Source organism: Cetorhinus maximus, chromosome 9 (assembly GCF_964194155.1).
Source record: "Cetorhinus maximus chromosome 9, sCetMax3.hap1.1, whole genome shotgun sequence".
NCBI classification, from domain to species: Eukaryota; Metazoa; Chordata; class Chondrichthyes; order Lamniformes; family Cetorhinidae; genus Cetorhinus; species Cetorhinus maximus.
Window position 1 is genome coordinate 106354404 of NC_135887.1, and position 19388 is coordinate 106373791.

Sequence of the window (19388 nt, forward strand, 5' to 3'; positions counted from 1 at the left end):
TCACTGGTGGTTTTAAATCACAAGACAGCAAGGCCTTTCTGAAGGCGCTTTTATACTTTGCAGCATTGCAGTAAACAGTTCCTCAAGGGAACCATAACTTTAAATGCCCTTAAAACTGTAGTGTCTAATCACACCTGTCTAAAGCAGGCCGCTCCCTCAAGATACCTTCTAAATGATTATTTTATACTTATTGACTAACAGCCTGCTTTGAGGCACATGAGCACTCTGTGGCCTACAAGTCCTGGGACTTGTCTTATGAAGACAGGTTGAACAGATTAAGCTTGTATCAGCTAGAGTTTAGAGGAATAAGAGGTGACTTGATTAAAACATGTAAGATCCTAAGGGGTCTTGACAGGGTGGATGGGGAGAGGATGTTTCCTCTTGTGGGAGAATCTAGAACTAGGGGTCACTGTTAAAAAATAAGGGATTGCCCACTTAAAACAGAGATGAGGTGAAATTTTTGCACTCAGGTGGTCGTGAGTCTTTGGAACTCTCTTCCTGAAAGGTGGTGGAAGCAGAGTCTTTGAATATTTTTAAGGCAGAGGTGGATAGATTCTTGGTAAGCAAGGGCATGATAGATTATTGGGGGTAGATGGGATGCAGATTTCAGGTTACTATCAGGTCAGCCGTGATCTTATTAAATGGCGGAGCAGGCTCGAGGGGCTGAATGGCCTACTCCTGCTCCTTGTTCATATGTTCACATGTAAACCAAGGCTTTTTGGTTCAGAGGCAGGAGCGCTAGAAACTGAGCTACAGGCTCCTCCCTGACAATTTGAAACATTTCGCTATATCTACCCTATTGAACCACTTAATAATTTTAAATGTCTCTATCAGGTCACCTCTCAATCATCTCTTTTCTAGAGAAAAGAGCCCTAGCTTGTTCAGCATTTCCTGATAATAATGTGGGAATGAGGTGTGTTTTCAAGTAACAGCTAACTAAACAATTCAAGACTATTGCAGACACAGTGATCATCAGATAGTTAAGGATAGATTGGCAGTGGGTCCTTTCAGGTTTCACTAAAAATGAATTTGAATTTAAATAGAAAATTCTGTTATAGGAATTTAGATATATTGTCCTTGATTAAACAGGCACTAGAAAGGCATTTGATGAAGTAGGTTTTACACACTCCTGCAGTGTGTACTGACATGTCTGTATTATCTATAGTCACATGCATGCCTGTGATATCTAAAACTATTCAATCATTTTGTGATTGCCAAACAGACTCCAGTTGTTCTAACCATGTTTTAACCTCTTGAATGCTGCATTTTCTAAGTAGCAACACAATGTAGCATTTTGAAATTCAATCGGTGTAAAGCTGAGTAATGCAGAGATAAATGCACAGAGCTTCATAAGTTGCTTTCCCAATATTGGCTGAATAATCAAGCATAGGGGGACCGGTTAGCTCAGTTGGCTAGACAGCTAGTGTGTGGATTTGGGGCAGAATCGTCCCAGATTTTCACAAAGTGTGGCAGTGGGCGGGAAAAAAGTCATTTTACCCGCCGGCTGCAATGGCGGATTTTCAGGCCTGATCATCCCATTCCCGGTCTCATTAATTAAGCAGCCACAGGAAACACGGCGTCTCGCTGGTGAGCAGCCTCTGATTTGCCCGCCACGCCATTACCTCGCCACTTCCTCGCGGAGGGCACCACATTTAAACTGCAGACGCACGCACACTTCTCAATGTTTGCAGCCCAGGACCTCGTCGGCGAAGATACGGCCCCAAAAGCCAAGATGAGTACAGCGCCCGGTTCAGTGATGCATCGCTGGGACACCTTCTGGACACCATGGAGGCCCGCCGTGATGTCCTCTACTCTCACTCTGGCCGCAGGAAGCCCATCAGTCTCACCACTCTGGCTTGGGAGGTGGTGGCAGGAGTGGTCAGTGCCAATGCTGCACACAAGAGGTCGACCATCCAGAGCAGAAAACAGATGAATGATCTCATCTTATCACTCTAAACTCACACACTCACAAGCCCATCACACTTTCACTGGCATCTCATTCACTGCCAGATCAAGGACATCACCACTCACTCTTTCACACATACCCTCACATCTCCATCTGACCTCATCTCCTCTGGAGACTGCCTCCTCAGCCCTCACCATCTTGAAGCCACTTGCACAAATCAACATGTGCCCCCACAAACACCCTGGGACACCCCTTTCCCCAGTCCAGCCCTCCCCTGCAGCTTCTTCCCTTTCCTGAGGCCACTTCTCCGCCTTCCCCAAGCAAGCCCTAGCCCTGCAACTGTTGAAAAGTCACCCGTGCCTTACAGCTGGTCTGGCAGGTCGAGATCTGACCGTGAGCCGCCCAAAATTGATGTGGTGGTGCCTGCAAAGCCTGGGGCTGATGACTGTGAGTGCCGCCTGAAGCAAGGTAGGCAAACAAACCTCAAAGTCCCGAGCGAAGTGCAGCTCAGCAGGTGCATGTCGCTTATGTACAGTTGTGAAACATCAGGATGATCCAGCGTGGGGTGATGACTCCGGTGAGTGGGGCTTATAATGAGATGCATAAGTATTGAAATTAGGTTCACGGCATGCGGCGATGGGAAACACGGCCCGCCACTGACAGGTGGAGCGGACGATTGCAAACTGGTTTCACCATGACGTGAAACTGATTTTAAGGCTGTCTCGCCATATTATCCCCCCCTCCACCCTCAATGATGCCTGACGCCAATGGTGCCGGAAAATTCCAGTCTAGATTAACGCCAACAGTATGGGGTTTGATCCCGGTTCTGGCTGAGGTCCTGCCTCGTCACCCTACCTGTAGTAAAAAATCACAGCACCATGCTGTGGTTAGACAAATAATTACTGAGGACCTGCCTTCAGGCACAAAACTGAATAAGAAATCAAGAACAGCAGCTGCCTGCAACACAATGATCTGATCAAGGGATTCAAATAGTTGGGCAAGTATTAAAACTCACTTAAAGTTGAAATTATGCTGTACAATAGAAGGAATGAAAACAATAATGTGGCAACATAAAATTCCTTTGAAATCTGTTTTGATGAAACCATTAAAATATTGAACAGGGGAGGTTTATACAAACAGATCAATGCATTCATGACTAATATCATACTGCACAATTTCAAACCAATGATTTTATAACTGGTGGTTAAAGTAGACCAGAAAACTCTGGCATGGTTTCAAGGATTATAATTATACAGCATCATGATCCACCTTAACATCATTTTTTATAACCTTCACTTGAATTACAACCTTAAAAATCATGACAAGGTATTCATCACTGTCACTAAATTAAAAATTAATTGCTTTCTGATATTACGCAGAGTTTCTTCCACTTGATTAGGGCCATGTTGTTCATCAACAACAATATTTGCACACGAGGATTAATGATTGTGATGTCACCCACTATATATCCATTGAGAAATAACCCGCAGCAAATTAATTGGAAATTCTATCCCATTTACATTGTGCAAGAGTAGCCCTCTCACATATTTTACAGTATTGCATTACAACCTTTATGAAAATTATTTGTACTGCATTACTTATTTAAGATGAACAGAGATGAGATTAAAAGGAATATTCTTCCTCTTTTCATAAGTTGTGACTAACTGAGTGGTCCATTGACAGGTACAAATTGCTAATGCTTTAGGGTCAGGTAATGGGGATTTTTAGTTCAAGCACATATGTAAACAAGAATGTTTGACAGGCACATTATCCATTTGATAAGTCTTTGTGAGTATAATTTACTTTAGAATTTGATTTACAGTGTGTGTTTACACTGTGGTAACTCAGCTAGAATTTTTTTTGAATAGTTGCTCACGGGGACCATAAATATAAATGTCCTTAAAACTGTAGTGTCTAATCACACCTGTCTAAAGCAAGCCCACACTTGAAACAGTTGAGATATGCAACCAAACATCAAACCTCATCACTTGATCTTTGACTGCGTCTTTGTGCCACAGCAGACAGGCTGTCACAAAGGAATCCACTATGTGAAATGGGCTCCTGCAAAGAATTAGCACTCACGCAAACATTGTATGTTCAGCTTCAGGAAACAATGTAATGAGAGAAGAGGGGAATTTAAAGAATATAAACAAATGTACTTCGAAGAAAATGATTTAATCTGAGTTTTGGAGTACAAGTGAGCTCCGTTCACTGCTGTGGTTATGTTGCAGGTATCTTTTCACACTCAAACATGCATTTAAGTAGCATAAGCTAACAGCAGTGAATTATATTGCATTGCTCTCCGTCAGCAGAAAGCAAACCTCTGCCTAAATATACTTAGGCCAGGATTTTCTGTGCCCATCAGTGTCAGGTATGTCCGGTGGCATGAGCGGACAATATGGCGCGATCAGTTTCACGACGGCATGAAACCAGTTTTCACTCGTCTGCTCAGTCCGCCAATGGGTGGGCTGCGTTTCCCACCATCGGACGTCAGGATTCTCATTGTAATACATCAGCATATCATTATTAGGCTTGCCCGCCGGAATCATCTCCCCCCCGGATGGAACGTCCGCCCACGTTGGCGGGAAAACACGCCAACTGCACTCCGCTCAGGACCTCAAGGTTTGTTTGTCTACCTTGCTTCAGTCAGCACTCGCAGTCATCAGCGCCAGGCTTCATAGACAGCACCACATCACATTTAGAGGCTTCACGGCAGGTCGCTACCTACCAGATCAGCCATATGTAGGTAGCTTTTTAATGGCTGCAGGGCTAGGGCTTACTTGGCAAAGGGGGAGAAGTGGCCTCAGGCAAGGGAAGAAGCTGCAGGGTGAGGACTGTACTGGAGAAGGAGGGTATCCCAGGGTGTGTGTGAGGGCATATGTTGATCTGTGCAAGTGGCCTCAAGATGGTGAGGGCTGAGGAGGCAGTCTCCAGAGGCGATGAGGCCAGATGGACCTGTGAGGGTATGTGTGTGAGAATGAGTGGTGATGTCCCTTGAGCTGGCAGTGAATGAGATGCCAGTGAATGTGTGATGGGCTTGAGTGTGAGAGTTTAGAGTGATGAGATGGTTGCCATACCCTGGCTGCACGGATAAGATCATTCATCCTCTATCTGCATTGGACGGCCAACCTCTTTTGTGCAGCATTGGTACTGATCACCACTGCCTCCCAAGCCTGGTTGGTAACACCACTGCCAATCCTGCAGCCAGAGTGGGGGTAGAGAACATCGCGGTGGGCCTCCACAGCGTCCAAAAGGCGTTCCAGTGACGCGTCATTAAACCTGGGGGCTGCAGTCGTTTTGCCTTTTGTGGACATCTTCCCTGCAGTAGTCCTGGGCTGGAAGCACTGAGATATGTGCATGCGCCAGGACTTTAAATATGGCATCCAGTGTGATGAATCAACACGGTGATGGCGCGGTGGGCGAATGAGAACCCACTCACCATCGAAATGGTGTGTTTCCTGGGAATGCATAACTAATGCGGGAGGTTTGGGACGATACGGAGTGAAAACCTGCCATTATAGCCAGCAAGTAAAACGTCATTTTAACCGCCCGCCACTGCACTTAGTGCAAATCTGGGATGATTCCGCCTTTAATGTATATGCAGAGCTCTGCTCTGGAACACTGATTCATGGTGAAATTTCTAACTGGACAGTCACCTCTTTTCTAACATGGGAGGTTTAAAGGTGGTCCAAGGCCATTTTCAAACTGCTAAGCCAATTTTCTGAGGTTAGTTAGTTAAATAAAATATTGTGGTAGGAGCAAGAGTAATGTAACTAAAATTTAAAGAGAAAAGATCAATTAAAAAGGGGTGTCAAAATCAGAGATGGCAAGAGGCAACATTTTGAAGGCCTTTGAAGAAAAGGCTCAGAAGGCCCTTCAATCCATGAGCAGCCTTTGTCAAAAGGGGAGAGAGCCAAGACTAGGGAGTGATAGGCATATACAAAGGGGATGGAAATCCAAGATGCAGGCACAAGTCTACAGGGGAATGATCGAACAGGTCAACATCCGAGCCTTTGAGGTTGGGGAGGCAGTGCCTCATGAGATACTTGCAAGAAGGGTTGCCAGCTATGTCATTCCACAACGCCATCCCCATAGATGAACCTTGCATCATGCCTGAAGAAGATGAACCAACTGATTCACCAGTGCCTTTCAGAGAAAGAAACTGGTTATCATTACTCAGTTCAGTCTAAATGTGACTTCAGTCCCATATTATGTGGTTGACTCTTAATGACCTTAGGAAATAAATACTGTACTCTTTTGGCCCACAGCCCAAGAACAGATAATATCAAACACAAGCTCATAGAAAATGTCTAACTGTCACCAAATAGGCTATGGTTAAACTGTTCAGCATGCACTGTAACTGCACTAAGAGGCAGAAGGCTAGATCCTGTGTTCTATTGCTGCTCAACTTCAATTGAACTTGGGGCAGAAAGGAGCAGAAAATGTAGCATGGAGCAATTCTAATAGCTGCCCAGCAAGTTCTGCCATTTACAAGATCTTTCACTCAAAATTACAGTGGATGTTGTGTGAGCCAACTCATATTTGGACAGGCCTATTCTGTTGATATGTTGATGATGGGAACACGTCATGCAATTTACTGCCTACAATTAACATCTGTGCAACTGGACTACATACATAGGAATACATAAGATATACAGAACAGAAACAGGGCATTTGATCCAACCAGTCCATGCTGAGGTTTATGCTCCACTCAAGCATAAGAACATAAGAACTATGAGCAGGAGTAGGCAATTCCGCCCCTTGAGCCTGCCCCACCATTCAATATGATCATGGCTGATCTCATTTCGGCCTCAACTCCAATACCCTGCCCTCTTCCCGTGACCTTGCAACCCTTTACTAATTAAAAATCTGTCTATCCCTCCTTAAATATATTCAGTGTCCTGGCATCCACTGCACTCTGAGGTAGTGAATTTCACAGATTCACGACCCTTTGAGAAAAGTAATTCCTCCTCATCTCTGATTTAAATCTACCACCCCTTAGCCTAAAACTATAGCCTCTTGTTCTAGAATGCCCCACAAGGGGAAACATCCGCTCCACGTCTACTTTGTCTATCCCCTATTACATCTTATATATCTCAATTAGATCTCCACTCATCCTTCTAAACTCTAGCGAGTATAGGCCTAAACTGTTCAATCTCTCCTCATAAGACAAGTCCCATATCTCTGGAATCAATCTAGTGAACCTCCTCTGAACTGCCTCCAATGCAACTACGTCCTTCCTCTAAGGGGACAAAAACTGTGCACAGTACTCCAGGTGCGGTCTCATCAATGCCTTGTACAGTTGGAACAACACTTCCCTATTTTTATACTCTATTCCTTTAGCAATAAATGCCAAAATTCCATTTGCCTTCCTTATTACCTGCTGTACCTGCATACTAGTTTTCAGCGATTCATGCACGAGGACACCCAGATCCCTCTGCATTGAAGCATTCTGAACCTCCTCCTGTCTTTCCTCATCTAAATCTATCATCATAACCCTCGATTCCTCTTTCCCTCATATGCTTGTCTAGCTTCTTCCTAAATGAATCTATACTATTTACCTGTGATAGTGAGTTCCACATTCTCAGCATTCTTTGGGTGAAGAAGTTTCTTTGGAATTCCATATTAGATTTCTTGGTGACTATCTTATATTGATGGTCTCCTGTTATGACACTTCTAAGGTGGTTGAGGAAGGTGGGGTTGGGGTGGTGGTGGGACGGTGTGTGGTGGGTAGGGAATTAGAAATTAATGGACAACCTTGCCTAGTCAAAGAATGCTTTTTAAAGAAGTCATTCTTTCTACACCACTGGCTGGTGTCGCCACCAGAGGTGGGCAACCTAAGCAATGATGCAAATGACCCCAACACCTCCAATAAAATTCGAATAACATGGCCTCAGGAAAATAGACTGAGGTCAGAGCACAGGGTGCCAAGTGGGCACAAAGCTAACCTTCCAGGATTCCTTACAGGTTAGAAAACCTTGCCAAGAATGATTTATGCTGTGTTTATCCAACTGAATCTTGTTCAAGCTCCCTTGTTTGTCTATTTTGCATTTCTTCACAGTCATTTGTCTCTTTGGGGAATGATGTAGAGTGTTGGAAGGATTTTGCAGGATTGGCAACCTGTTTTGAACCACATGAAAACCCCTTCCCTGGTTATCAAGTCTTAGCGTGGGACTTGAACCCAGGGTCTTCAGCTCAGGGATGCCACTAACTGAGCCACTCAGGCTGAACTGTGCATCAATGACTATACATAAGAGCGCTAGAGAAATACCATCAGCAATGCCTCTGCCACATCCTTGGATTCAATGGGAGGACGTTTGAACAAATGCCAGTGTCCTTCTTGAAGTCAGCTCCACAAGCATTAAGGCAAAACTCCTGCAAAATCAATGAGGATGGGCTGCAAGCTGTGTCCAGATGGCTGAAAAGTGTCTCCTCCACCTGGTCTGGTCTTCTCAACTCTCAAATGGCCAAAGTTCCAGGAGAGGAAAAAGAAAATGCTTCAAACACACTCTGAAGCTCTCCTTGAGGCGTGGTTGCATTGACATTAATGACTGGGAGGAGTTTACTTTTAATCATTCACAATAGTGACAGCTTATCCATCAAGCCGCATCATGCTTTAGGTTACACGGGGCAGAATCTTCGGCTCGGCAAGTGGGGGGCAGAGCCTGCTCGCCGAGGCTTAAAGTGATTCGCGGTGACATCGGGAGTGCGTCCCAAAGTCACTGTGCGTCATTCAGGTTTTCAGTTCGGCGGGCGTGTACCTGAGTCGGCTGCGCACCTGCCAAACTGTCAAAGGCCTATTAAGACCAGTTAACTATCAACTAAAGCAATGAACTGAGCTGCCCGTCCAACCTTAAGGTTGATGAGCAAGCGAAGAGCCCAGGCGGCCGTCGCATTTTTCATGGAACCTCACCTACGGGCGGGATGAGGTTTCATAAAGGTTTTTAAAGTCTTGTAAAAATTTTAAATAAAATTAATAGACATGTCCCAGCTCATGTGACAGTTTCACATGAAGGGACATGCCTTAAAAATTTTTTTTTCCCGTCATTAAATTTTTCTTATCTTAAATTAATCTCCCTGAGGCACCTTTGTGCCTCAGGGAGATTTCTGCGCTAAACAGTGCAGGCCCAGACTCAGGCAATACCCCCTCGCCCGCACAGGGAGCGCTCAGCACTTCCAGGTGCACGTCACGCTGGACGGGCCTTAACTGGCCTACGCCCGCTCCTGTCCAACCCCCCTGATGGGGAGAAAATTCTCCCCATAGTCTTGATGATGAGGCAGAGTGGTGGCAGGGAAGGAAAGAAAAGGAAGCAAATCCTGCACTCTGGATCCAACTACCTCATGGGACATCCCACCCCATGTGCCCACAGATCTACGGGTCAAGAATCGGCCTGTTCAGTCACATGATGACCTATGGTAGAAAGTTGCGACTCTGAGTGGGCGTTATCCTCAAATTGAGAGACAGCTGACAGCAACGATATTTATTGACCTCACTTTTGTTTGGATTCTGGGCGACCAATGTCTATGAGCTGGCTCCTGGTGGTTGCACTGCTAAATCCACAAGTCTTGTCCTAGTGACAGGTTGGCAGACACACAAGGAACTGGGTTTCATAAAGTCAGCTGTTGGGACAAAGGATCCAGATTTAGCAATGTTAACACCTGGAGCTGGCTCAGAGGCACTAAACTCATCGAATAAAAGTTAAAATACCAACTGTATAAAAAACAGCTTTGGATGGGCAGGAGCCATTGGATAGCAATCAAGAGAAGGAACCCTACATAACTCTCCCCTCTCAAACCATTTGGAGGGTCCCAATTACTGCTCCAGCAGTAAAAGAACATTTTCTTTTTTAAGCAACAGTTGGTGACTTTTCTATTCAAACCACATCACACTGCACTCGGACACAAATCATTTCTTAATTTTCCTCAAGCGGTGTATATCTCCTGTTCATCAAAACAGCATGTGTTCTAAAGTTACACCGCAATACTAGTAAAAGTAGGAATCATCAGTAGATGTTTGTGGTATAATGCTCATCCATCCGACTCAGTATTGCGCATTTCTTTTAGAAAAAGCACAACACAGCTTTTTTGTTACTCTGCAAGAAGGATTCAGTTTAAATGATGTGTTGTGTACATTTGATTTGTAACCATCTCAAATTATAGCTGGTGTGTCCCAATAAAAGTAATAGCATTTATGTTAAGTGACAATATATCATTTACAAGGCTTCAGTATAACCTTACCTACGAGCCAAAGTCCAATTTATATTATTTATTTAGATTTTGATTTAAGGATTTATTTTTCAAAAGCTTTCAAGTCTTTAAAAAAACCCACACATGCTTGCCTAATCAGCTTCAATTTGAATTATAATATAACATTTCAAGATGACAGAAAGCAGTAATTAGGAATTAAAATATTGATTAATAAACAGTTGAATTTTCAAACAGTCTGCATGCAGTTGAGGGATAGCTAACTGCTCCCTAAGTAATTAACTTGGCATCTTTAGATTATCTATAAGTTATCACTGACTGGGCTCTATTTTTGCCATTCACTGATCCTAAGGGTCACTCCACTGTCTAAATGGCCTACTAAAATTGTAGTGTTGAAAGCTGTTGTTAAGTGAATTGCCTAAAGTCAAACTGACCCATAGACACAGTAACATTCCCTTTGTGATCCTTGATTCATGCTGATTTAGTTGATCTCCACCTGGGTGGTACCAGGTCATTATAATTGGGAAGGAGGAGAAAACAAAATCAGCCAGAGTTCCCAGTATTAATTGTTGCCAATGACCCCTGTATGAAAGCCTGTGTGTTTATAAAAATTATAGGGTGAGTACTGAATCAGGAAAGCTTGTGATGACTCTCATAATTGAACAGCTTGCTACCACTCATTACCAGACTCACAGTGAAGATACACCACTTGGGAAAGATTCCGGGTGGCTGGCAGCTCGCATGAGTAGGCACCTTCTGGACAGGAGAGGAATGGGCAGTAACTTTGGATTTTATAAACAGAGAACAATTATGGAATTGTGATGAAGTAAGTCAGGTAATATGTTATCCAGACCATGTAGCCAGCCAAGAACAAAACTACACTTTGTTTTTGAACAACTTGGCACATGTTGAATACTGTGAAATAATATTTCCTCATTGTTACATTTGGAGGATAAAAAGAAACCTTTTGGTTTCATAAGTTTGCCTGCTAAACTGCAATCAACAGCCTTGATTGTTGAGAATGTTAAAGAATTCCCTCCATATGAATTCTTAGACAGAGGAAATTTGAACCATCAATTCAAACCTGAGGGAAAAAAAGGACTTATTATTGCTAACTCCATATGGAGTCAATTCTATCATAATGGATAATCAGTCCCTTTTTAAATTTGTCTAATATTGTTGCAAACCACGTTCGGATTAGTCCATTTCCTGCTTATATGTCTTGTGTTCTTATCCCCATTCCCTCCTGACAAAGTAAGCTAAAACAAACACACGACCCGGGCAGCATAGGAGCTGCAAACCCACCACATGTGAGAGAACAAAAGGCTTCACTGAAGCCTTTGTGGTATCTGCTAATGTTTTACATCTGAGCATTTAAAAAAAAGGACCTAGAGATTGTGGGGTGTATTAAGTCAAACTCACAGTTGACTGGAAGTAAAGGAAAATCTTAGTCTTTCCTTTTGACCACAGTCACTCTGTGCGATAACTGTTCCACTGTTTCACCTACACGCTATCTAAAGTTTAAATTCTTGTCCAGAAATATTTATCTTTGTTCCCGGTGTAACTTTCAACATTTACTGTTTCTTGCCTTTTCTTTCTAAACTACCATGGGAACTGTTACAAATATTTATGCATGACAAATATTGGCGCAGGAAGAATTGTTTCTCTTTGCAGTTACAGATGAGAAGCACAAAAGTAGATGTTGCAATGTCATGCAAGCACTACCCACAGTTTACACCTAGATGTTGCAGGAGTTTAAATAAGTTACATTATAGCTGGAATTTGCTTTTACTGGTTTTCAGCCTTGCTTCAGCTTAACCAAATGTGGTGTTTTATTCAGTTGTCGATCCAATGAATTCAGAAGCAGCAATTCGACAAAACTGGAACAAGGCTTTTGAAAATCAAAAATTCATTGTTGATCGTATCCTCTGGGAAAATTGTTAGGAAACCTCTGTAAAATTAATCAAAAAACACCTGCCAAATAACACACTAGGGATAATTTTGACTTTGGTCGATAGCGTAAAACACGCAATATTGAAGTCCATGGAAATAAACATCAGGGGAAGAATTTAGCGGTTGGCCAAGCTGATATCGCCCATTTCACACTATTACCGCCTGTGAGTAAGAGAGAGGAAGAAACACAAAGACACAGATCAGAGAGACATGCACAAAGCAGAAAGAGATGCAAGGTGTGAGAAACAAATATGAGAGGCACACTCACAAAGGAAGGAGAGTCAAACAAACAAAATAGAGAGATGCAAACATGCACAGAAAGTGTGTAGAACACATACCTTTGCACAAAGAGTGATATGCAAACATGTACAGTGAGACACCCATGAACACACAAGGAGGTACAGATGGGCAGAAAAAATTGAGGACACAGGTCAAGATGCAGACAGATGCTGCCTTTACTGTGTAACAGTGCCAGCAATGGCAGTCCAACTTTGGGGTCACTGTTGTAAAGCACATGAGGTAGCACCATTTCTCAGGAGATAATGAAAGAAAAACTTGCATTGACATAGCAACTTTCCTGACCTCAGAATGTCCCAAAGTGTTTTACAATAAATAAAGTACATTTTTTTTAAAGTAGCTACTGTTGTGTCAAGGGATCTGATGGCACGATGGTAGCTTCCCTCCGAGCCAAAAGCTCTGGGTTCGAGTCCCACTCTGGGACTTGATGGCCACAGAAGATGCGTTTATAATGTGGCCAAACAAGTTGATTATCAACCTGCAAGTCCTTCCAATATGCCTATGGCAGACGGTAAGAGCGGGAGAGTCACCTGGTCAGCCAGAACCTGCAAAAGGCAAACCACTGCAGTACTTTGCCAAGCATGACCATGGACCAACATACTGAAGTCCAACGTGATCAATGCCCTCCTATGGCATGGTACCTGAAGAGAGTGTGTTACTGCTGTAATGTAGAAATATGACAGTGGCAAATATCAGCATGTGCACTGGGGACAACACTCCCCGCTCCTCTTTGAAATTGTGCCATGGGATCATTTATGTCCACCTGAGAGGGCAGATTTTGTTTAACCAAAAGACAGTGGGCTGGATTTTCACTAAGTTAAGATGACTTGGGGGCCCTTTAAAAATGGCATCCGGATCCAGATTCTGGAATTTCCGAATTTTGGGAGTGCCTTTTAAGGGTGCGGGCTGGTTCGGGTCACAGGCCCACACCCTGCACTCATGACTTGGCTGGCTCCATTGCAGGGATAGGTATGTCCTAGTCCTCTGCAATTTTCTTGGAGTCGGGCCAGCTTTTCAAAGAGTCAAGGTTCACAGCATCTCAGAGGTGTCATGAACCATAATCTGCATGAGGGAAACTTTTGAAAGGTAAGTTCAACAGGTCCTCCACATGACACCCATGCCAAGGTTTTCCCCCACCCAACCCTTATGGCCCCTCATGCCCCTATGCCAAGGTATGCCCCCCAAGCCTCGTTATGTAAATGTGGCTGAGAGCCCAGACATCCATTAGCCTGTTGAAATACCTGAGCTCCAGGGAAAACATTGTTTGATCGACAGCTTTGGCTCTTTGGGCTGTCAATATCACAATGTTTATTTGTGCATGATAAAGAAGTTTCCAGTGCTTGCAGTTTCTTTTACTGATACTTTAAAATGTCTGGATGATTGACACTTTTATTGGGTGGTAGTAAAAAGGAGTTTATTTAAGAAAGTGGAAAGTTTCCAATGAATGAATGTTTTACAGCTTTTATTTGCACATCCTACTGCCATGGTAGCATCCATTGCTTCTATACAGTTCATAGTGGGTAGATGGGCATTGAAGTGGTAAAGCTCAGCATGAGGGTATGAGGGGCCTCAGTACTGCACTGGAGTGTTGCCCTTAATTTTCGTGCTCAAGTCTCCGGAATGGAGGTTGAACCCATGACTTTCTTAATTCAGAGGCAAGATTACTACCACTGGGCCACAGCTGACATTGATACCCACCTTTGTGGATAGTTTGCGCCAGCAGCCCAGAACAACAGATGTTCCACCCACAATTATAAATGCTGCCACCAGAGGGAGAGGTTGCTATCATCTCTCATCTCAGTGGGGCGGAGCAATCAGCGGGCTCATGTAGGCCAGTGATGTGGTTTCTCATTCACTGATCTGAATCAATCAGAAATGCCAGCTGCTAAAATATGAAGTCATGATTTGTGACTTTAAAACAACTGTGCAAATGTAGTTGCTTGTATGCAATAGAGGGCCAGAGAATTGATTTCAAGAAATGAGCTGGTGTCAGAACTTCCAAATGATCTGAGTTACAACTCTAAACATATTTATACTTGAAGACCGTAGAGTCAAGGAGCTTTATAAAGAGCATAAGCTATTTAAACAATCCACTTTTCCGGGAGGACTGCTGATTTCTCATGGGCCAATCCTCTGGTTTAATGGGAGGGCTGAACATAGTCCATCCACTTAGGTGGGATGATTGAGCCTCCATCAGCTGAGAAAATCAATTCGGTCATTGGGTGGAACAGCCGAGTCTCAAAGCTGACTTTTCAGTTTGAGCAATTCAGCAACCTCCTCCCCTTGCTGGCTTTGCAGTCAGCTGTGAGACTCAGCCGTTCTAACACAACACAAAACAGACTGACATGGCAGCTGACTGAAATGCTAGTCAGCTGTGACTTCTGTTTGGAGCAATGATCGGTTAATTAGAAAGGAGCAGCTTTCCTGATTAAATGGCTTCTACTTCATTACATTCAGAGTGCGTTTTGTAGACTTCTTCTTTCTGTCCATTTGGGTTCGCACCTTCTTCTCTGTCCATCAAATAACACCATTACATTTATTAAGCTTTCCTTTTTGGTTTGTGTCCCATGACACGATGAGGAGGAACGTTCTTGCTTTTTCTCTTCTCTCAGCATCTGCACAGCAGCCAGAAACCCCTCTTCCCCTCTGCAAGGCACCAGAGAGAGAAGCAGGACCATGGAGAATGACTCAATCTAATGATGTTGTTCAAGCCGGAGCCCTCCAGTGATTTTCTTCAAAGAAGATTTACTAGATTGAACACTTTGGCTTAAATTTTCCAGTATCGCCCACCACGGGAATTGTCGTGGACGGGACAGAAAGTTTGATAGACCAGCAAAAGGTCTGTTCACTTTAGGTGGGAATTTCTGGTCCCGTGGCAGGCGGGACTGGAAAATCCCAAACTTTGAGTGGGTTCTTCCTTAATGGCTTCAGCACAGCTGCTGGAACACTCCTGCTGCTCATGTGAGGACCATTGAAATGCTATTGGCCAGTAACTTCTGGGAGATCAAGCCTCTGAGGGCACAGATGCAAACTGTAGCGTTTGACAGTGGCTGAGCCCATCAGGTTCAGCTGCCTATCTGTTATTATGGTTAGCATTGTCTGAGGAGATGGCAAGGAAGAAGATGTGTTGATGTCTTGCGACAGGTCGATGGTGGGATCAAACTGACATTATCATATCCTATTTGAATGTACTGATGAGGCACTTGCTTGTTTCTATTGTGTGCGTTTCTGATCTGAGTTTAAATAGTCATTGGTGGGAATGGGGTCAGAAAACAATTTTTGACATTTTAACTGCTCATCTGTGCCCTTAAAATCAGAAAATGGGTACCATATTATGTTAGCACACCCTGGTCCAATTATCCTTATCCTCTGGAGCTAAACTACCAGGAAACTACACTTGACAACACCATTACAGATTCACTAGATTTCAATAAATATGCTAATGAGATGATTATTGGCAATTTTCTTTGGGAGAATTTATGCTTAATTATACAGATTTGAGAAGCATGTGGAACTCCTTGTCTGTTTATTCATGGGCCCATGCTTTCCTCAACTCTCCATCCATGTTCTGACAGTTTCAGAACCTACAGATTATTTAGAAGGATTAATCCACCGGACAACCAGGGAACATGTGACTACCAAAAGGTCGTAAGAGAATTAAAAGTTTGTCATGCCCACAAGACCACCACTTCCAAATGATCTGAGTTAGAACTCTAAACATACTTATATTTGAAGATCGTGGAGTCGAGGAGCTTTATAAGGAGAATAAGCTATTTAAACAAGGCAGAGATAAACTAGACATCCACTTTTCCAGCAGAACTGCTGATTCCTCATGGACCAATCCTCTGGTTTAATGGGAGGGCCAAACATAGTCCATCCAGTTAGGTGGGATGATTGAGCGTCTGTCAGCTGAGAAAATCCCCAAAATATGACCTCTGTTGAGTGCAGACACATTGATCTCCACCAGCATTTATACCACCAGAAAACTCAGTTGCCTGTTCCCCTTCTAAATTGTGGAGAAACTCTGATAGATGTACCCCTAATGTGATATTTGAGGGACTGGGAGGATGTATGCAGGCAGGTCATCAGTTGGAAGGGTGGGGCCATAACCCAGATTCATCGGGTTTCTGCCTAGTGTCAGAATGAAAAGTGGCAGGACAGTCTTCTACCTGCCCTGTCCTCCCAGAACTCAGAACTGCTTTTGGGGGTGGGGGGGGAGGAAATAGACCTTGAGGAGCTGTGATACAGGTTTGTATTGAGTGAGATCAGAAGGCACACACATGAACTCATTTGGGCACATCTGAAAATGCCCCAAATGGAATCGAATAATTTCAATGTACATTTGTAACTATAAAATGACTCTGCATTTATTATCTATAACAATATGTGATTTTCGAAAATAGTTATAATGGAGCAATAATGGCAGCATTAAGCATGGTGTTAATTAGAATCACAACGTGTAGGCTGCTGATAATATTCAAGGAAAAAAATGACGAATAAGGAGGAGAAAAGAAAAATTGTGAAACTGATGTAAAAGTACTAACATTAAAGCAAACTTCTAACCTACTTAACTGTACCCATAAGCTTCTGTTACATCTTGGGGTCACCCACTCACCTTCTGCGTCCTCTGGTCTTGTGAGGTCAATGACCCCTGGACCAACCTTCACATCCTCCCCTGTTTTTCCTGTCAGCTGTTGTGCAAGATTCTCAAAGGGCACCCGTTCCTGCAATAGAAAGAACCGAAAAATCTGTTATTTTTTTTTGTGAGACAGTCACTGTGTCAATCTTGGCAACATTAAGTGCTGCTGGATCAGCATCCAGCCTTTACCAGTTATTCATCCATCTTTTTTTACCCCCAAGGAACCTGACTTGTGTTTTACTCCTTACCCTGCTGTTTCAAACTCAAATGAGATAACATAACAGATTGTAGTATTTCAGTATGAGGAAAACCTGTCGATGTTCCCTTTATTAGTATGAAACAATATTAAATGTCACATCTGCTTACATTGGGAGCAGTAAAAAAGCATCTCAGGGAGCTGAAAATTCGGTGACAGATTCTCTCGATCACGGGTTATGCATTGTATAAGGCCAGAGTATTGCCTGCTGTTCAAACTATTCTTGAAAGACAAAAATGCAAACTGCCTCATTCACAAGAAATCAAGCTTGGAAAGATACCCTTCGATAAACTGTGGTCTGCTTTATAACCAAGCTATAGTATGGTGGGAAGTGTGTGACGCAGGTCAAACTGAAAGGCCAGTTTCCAATTTAGGATGAATTTATCTGGTTCCATAATTGAGAGCTGGACTAACTATAGTACAATGAAAGTCTTCCTTCAGAACTGCCTGTGGCGTAAGCTCATGAGTCCATCTGTGGTCAAGTCACCATTGGTCAAATCTGAAGATTTACTTCGAGCCATTTGCACTCTACTACAGGTGCACTGCTTACAAACAATCTGCATATGGCACCTTCAATGATAAATATTTAAAAAGTTAAATGCAACTTAAAATCTGTTCATTGATGCTACTGTTGTAGACTGATTATTTTATAATTTAAGTGTTTATGGTCTCCCATATCCAAATCAAGCTATGGAAAGGTATTATGTTGTTGATGCTTATCCATTAAGGAACAAAATAGAAGTTGTCTTAACTAGTTCACTTGAAATCCTTAACAATTACATTGAGAGAAGAGTCCCATCCATTTTACCTGGGCTCGAATAACAGATCCATGCAAGGTCCCTGAGATGAAAGATGAGTTCCATCTTACCACGATAGAGTATCTGTAACCTGATAAATTTCTTTCTGTGTGTCATATAATTTAAGATTTTTCTTACTAGCATGCATGTTTTTCTTTTTTAACAGAAGAAAATACCTCTCCTCTAATTAGATTACACTATCTTGAACAGAATTATAATTCCAGCTTAACTTCACTTCCTTGTGCTTAGCGCACAGCAACTTCCTTCAATCTCTCACTGTTTGTGAAAGACATTTCAAATCCGTTCATCAGTATCAAACAGATTTCGATCATCTTGCCTCTTGAATGACACACTGCTCCAGTTCAGCCAGTACTGCCTCTTTACCTCCATACAATCAATGATATTCTTTCTGAAGTGCATCTGAAACAGCTTTATTTCAACAAGTGACTTCTCCTCTTCCTTTGCATACTCTTTATTTTTACATTTCCAGGTCTTTGCCAGTATGCTCTTAAATTTCCTGCTTAGACCCAAGTGAATGGTCAGCAATTTCCCTTGTCTACAGTAGGGAAGCATCTTGCCCCTGCTTGCAGCTCACACAATGACACAGCTTACAATGGGCCATAGGACAACATTACAAGCACAAGACCATGTCTTATTCTTTCATTGCAATGGATGTTCATTTCTAAAAGTTACGAGCAGTGTACAGTGTTAGATGTAATGTTTTACTAGGAGCCACTGTGTGCACAAAATGATATCTCACCAATTACATGAAGTTCTAAACAGTCTTTCAGTTGGACAAGAAACTAAGGGTTAAAGTTATATAACATAACAAATAAAATAAATTTATTTTAAAAAATGTATTTTTATACTTACAACAATAGGATAACTTGGAACTGCTTGAAGACTGTATGCTACATTGTACCTCACTGGTCTAGAACAGTGTGTCACACTGTATGGCATGTCAGTGATCTAGAAATGTGTTATATTGCATGGTGTCAGATTGATCTAGAACAGCATGTTATACAAAATGGCATCAATTAATTTTGAAGTGTATTCTATGCTGTGGTGTCTCATTGACCTAGAACAGCAGGTTACACTACATGTTGTCCCATTGTTTTAGAAGACCACATAACATTACAAGATGAACATATTGACCTTACACTTTATATTGCACTCCATTGTAACTTATTCATTTTTTTTCAACAGTAAGCTATGCTTAAAAATGTAATTCACCTGGAAGCATTGGATACATAACCTGGTATCTGACTGATCTAGAACTGTTATGTTACACGGTAAAGCAAACACATTAATCTAACACTATAATGCACATTACAT

At 42.7% G+C, this 19388-nt stretch overlaps 1 protein-coding gene across 5 annotated transcripts in view; it reads right to left on the minus strand.

Moving 5' to 3' along the window:
* Positions 1–19388, minus strand: part of sox6 (SRY-box transcription factor 6) — a 710993-nt gene that overhangs the window by 28284 nt on the left and 663321 nt on the right. For 3 of the 5 annotated variants that reach the window (XM_078549279.1, XM_078549276.1, XM_078549278.1), the window contains one exon: positions 16977–17085. In XM_078549279.1, coding sequence (XP_078405405.1) covers positions 16977–17085 — 109 coding nt within the window. Of the gene's footprint in view, positions 1–16976; positions 17086–18926; positions 19023–19388 lie in introns of all 5 variants that reach the window. The other 2 variants (XM_078549274.1, XM_078549275.1) reach the window with 1 other exon arrangement.